Source organism: Saccostrea echinata, unplaced genomic scaffold, assembly GCF_033153115.1.
Source record: "Saccostrea echinata isolate AGI-Se365-2 ecotype Australia unplaced genomic scaffold, CSIRO_AGI_Sech_v1 ptg000014l, whole genome shotgun sequence".
In the NCBI taxonomy this organism is placed as follows: domain Eukaryota; kingdom Metazoa; phylum Mollusca; class Bivalvia; order Ostreida; family Ostreidae; genus Saccostrea; species Saccostrea echinata.
The window spans coordinates 6,810,085-6,812,784 of record NW_026889763.1 but is presented as its reverse complement, the minus strand read 5'-3'; the positions used below and the strand labels follow the sequence as shown (position 1 = coordinate 6,812,784).

The following is a 2,700-nucleotide window of genomic DNA, read 5'->3' as shown; positions in this document are numbered from 1 at the left end:
ACATTGTCTATATATATATATATATATATATATATATATATATATATATATATATATATATATATATATATATATATATATATATATATATATATAGGTACAATTTTAAAAATGAAACACGAAAACGTTTAGTAAAGCTTTAGCGCTTTCATTTTCAATCTATAGGTAACATAGCAACATAACGTCATAACGTCATAATAAGCGGAACACAAATTCTAGCGTCTATAGTGACGTCATCGTTAAACAATGCGGGAAATTTGTAGAATGGAAACAATATGTACAATTGTGATTACGATTACGATAAATTGTTAAGTTTAGGTTTGAAAATATGTATAAAATGTTTTTCTTTTTCGCGTCTCCGGATGTCACTTTCATTTGAAAGTTTGTAAAAAGGAAATATAGTAAACTGTTTATTTCCACAGCGATCCAAATGCTCACTTAGAGGGATTTGTCGATATTCCGATGAATTAATATGTTGTCTGTGGACACGCACACGGGCGCGAAGCGGGTTGCTTGTTTCCCCGATGTAATACTGGTGGCATCCAGGACATGTAATTACATATATTACATTTTTAGTGTCACAAGACATATTTGCGTTGACTGTAAATTGTCTTCCGTTAAAGTTATAAGTTGATCCTTCTATGATATGTTGGCATGTACCACAACGTGCGTCCTCACACTTGGCGACTGCGCAGGTATTTTTAAAATGGGAAGAACACAGGATTCTTCTAAGATTCTTAGGTTGTCGTCTACTGTTGATAAATTTTACATCTTTATATATTCGTTTTGTTGATAGGTCATCTTTAAGAATGTTGTTCAGTTGGTGAATTATAGAGGTCAGGTTATGATTCCGTGGGTTGTGAGTATGCACAAATGGAATAATTTCCGTTTTATTTTCCTGGCTCTTTGTAGACAGTAATTCAGATCGTGTATATCCTTTGGCTTTCAACATACCGTTATCTATGAGGGTTTCAGGATATCCCTGTTTTTTAAGGTACGACTTGAGCTCTTTCAGTCGGATATCTCTAGTGTTATCATCGCTAACGATAGCACATAAACGTCCAGCAAGATTGTAAGGGATTGCTGTTTTTGTATGGTGAGGGTGACAGGAAGCAAAATGTAGGTACTGGTGGGTGTCAGTTGATTTGTAATAGATATCCGTAGAAAGTTTTGTATCTTCTTTGATGACTGGGACGTCAAGAAAAGGTAATTTAGTATCACTGCTTTCCATTGTAAATCTGATATTAGAATCCAAGCCGTTTAACAACCGGTGGAAAACCGATAATCTGTCAACATTGTCATTCCATAGAATAAAACAATCATCCAGAAATCTTTTCCACTTTGACATTATAGATTCATCATCTTCCTCTCCCCATAGAGTGGCTAGTTGGTGATGTAGTTTCTGTTCGAGATATCCTAAGGTTAAAGTGGCATATGTGGGAGCCACTTTTGTCCCCATCGCTGTTCCTTTGGTTTGTATAAAATGATCTTTTCCAAAGGCGAAGGTATTGTTCAGAAGTATTATTCTTAATCCTTCCAATATAAATTCTTTCTCAAAACGATCTTGTAGTAAATCTGGATATCTGTCAATCCAATATTTAACAGCTTTTATACCCAAATCCACTGGTATATTTGTGTATAAACTAACGACGTCGAATGACACCAGCTTCGTGTTACTTTGAATATGGTCTGGTAGGTGATTAATAAAATCTAAATCATCTCTAATAAAACTGGGAACTTTTTCATAATAAGGTTTTAATAAAATATCTAACAAGTGACTAAGTCTTTGTGTTGAACAATTAGGTCCCCCTACGATGGGTCGAAAAGAGAGATCTTCTGGATTAGGACAGCAGATGTATTCTCCTTTTTGAGCATGTATTGCGTTTTTGATTTCCGATGATTTATGTACTTTTGGTAATCCATAAAATTGACTCTCACTGGTATCAAAGTTTGTTAGATAGTCTTTCTCCTTAGCAGTCATATTCCCGGAAGATGGCCCACTGACAAGTTGTTTTGTCTTTGCTAACGTTTTTTTTTCTCCTGATTTGCATTAATAGTTCTATAGTAGACCGGATCCTGCAGCATATTCAAAATTTTACGTTCATAAAATGCTTTATTCATGATGACTACCCCGCCTCCTTTGTCGGCCTCTTTGATAACTATGCTTTCGTCATTATATAGGTCATTTAAATCTTTTCCCTCCTCTTTGGTGAGGTTAGATTTAGCATACTTAGTAACATTGGGTAGCTTTATATTATCTAGAGTATCACTTACCGCATCTAGAGTTCGGTTTCTACCTCGTTTTGGGATAAAGTGGGATTTATTTCTAACGAGATCCTCTGGTTCTTCACGTTGATTATTTTGTGTTGCTTCGTCGTCCTCCTCGTTGAAAAATTCCTTTAGTCGCAGTCGTCTTGTATATTCTTTTACGTCCGATTTGAGTTCTTGGTTATTCATACGTGGAGTGGGAGTATATTTCAAGCCTTTAGATAATAATTTTATCTCTGCTTTAGTTAATATCCTGTCGGAAAGATTGAACACTTTAGGATCACTTTGTATCGATTCCTGTGTTACATTTGTTTCTTCTACCTCCACTAAGTTTGCGTTTTCTTTTGATAAAATTGTGGCTTGTATCTCTGCCCTTGGTTGGGCTTGCCGCCTCCTAAAAAATAGTGTCGTACACCTCGTCCGATGAATGTT

At 35.4% G+C, this 2,700-nt stretch overlaps 1 protein-coding gene across 1 annotated transcript; it reads right to left on the bottom strand.

The window, feature by feature from the left end:
- Nucleotides 1-295: 295 nt before the first annotated feature.
- On the bottom strand, nt 296-1,981 carry LOC133187039 (uncharacterized). The gene has a single exon (XM_061322409.1). The coding sequence runs from the start codon at nt 1,979-1,981 to the stop codon at nt 296-298; it is 1,686 nt and encodes a 561-aa protein (XP_061178393.1).
- Between the last annotated feature and the right edge of the window lie 719 nt (nt 1,982-2,700).